The 323-nt window shown below is 56.7% G+C and overlaps 1 protein-coding gene across 1 annotated transcript in view; it reads left to right on the top strand.

Annotated features, from left to right (window-relative positions):
- The window catches only part of LOC100748410 (probable JmjC domain-containing histone demethylation protein 2C), a 242,142-nt gene that overhangs the window by 146,564 nt on the left and 95,255 nt on the right, over window positions 1-323 (top strand). Inside the window, 1 exon segment of the mRNA XM_024368213.2 lies at window positions 1-321. This exon segment is cut by the window's left edge and continues 23 nt beyond it. Within this exon segment, the coding sequence (XP_024223981.2) occupies window positions 1-321 (321 nt within the window).

Genomic DNA, 323 nt, shown 5'->3' with positions numbered 1-323 from the left:
GCAACGGGAGCAGGAGCGAAATCGGCACAACGAGAGCCCTGTCATTCTAGCCGAAAGACTGAACAAGCCGCCACCGCCGGTAGCTGGTCACCATCATCATCACCTGCAGCAATACCATCAGCACCACCACCACACGCCGCCGCATCATCATCAACAGCAACGTTACTCGACCGGTAGTCCGGTGATACATCATCATCCGCAGCAGCAGCAGCTACAGCATCAGCATCAGGTAGCGAACAGTCCGCATCATCAGCAGCAGCAACATCAGCAGTCGCAGCATCATCATCAGTTGTCCTCGTCGAGCCTCCTCGAGGTGCAACAGC

Source organism: Bombus impatiens, unplaced genomic scaffold, assembly GCF_000188095.3.
Source record: "Bombus impatiens unplaced genomic scaffold, BIMP_2.2 scf_0406, whole genome shotgun sequence".
NCBI classification, from domain to species: domain Eukaryota; kingdom Metazoa; phylum Arthropoda; class Insecta; order Hymenoptera; family Apidae; genus Bombus; species Bombus impatiens.
This window is presented reverse-complemented; position numbering and strand designations above follow the sequence as displayed.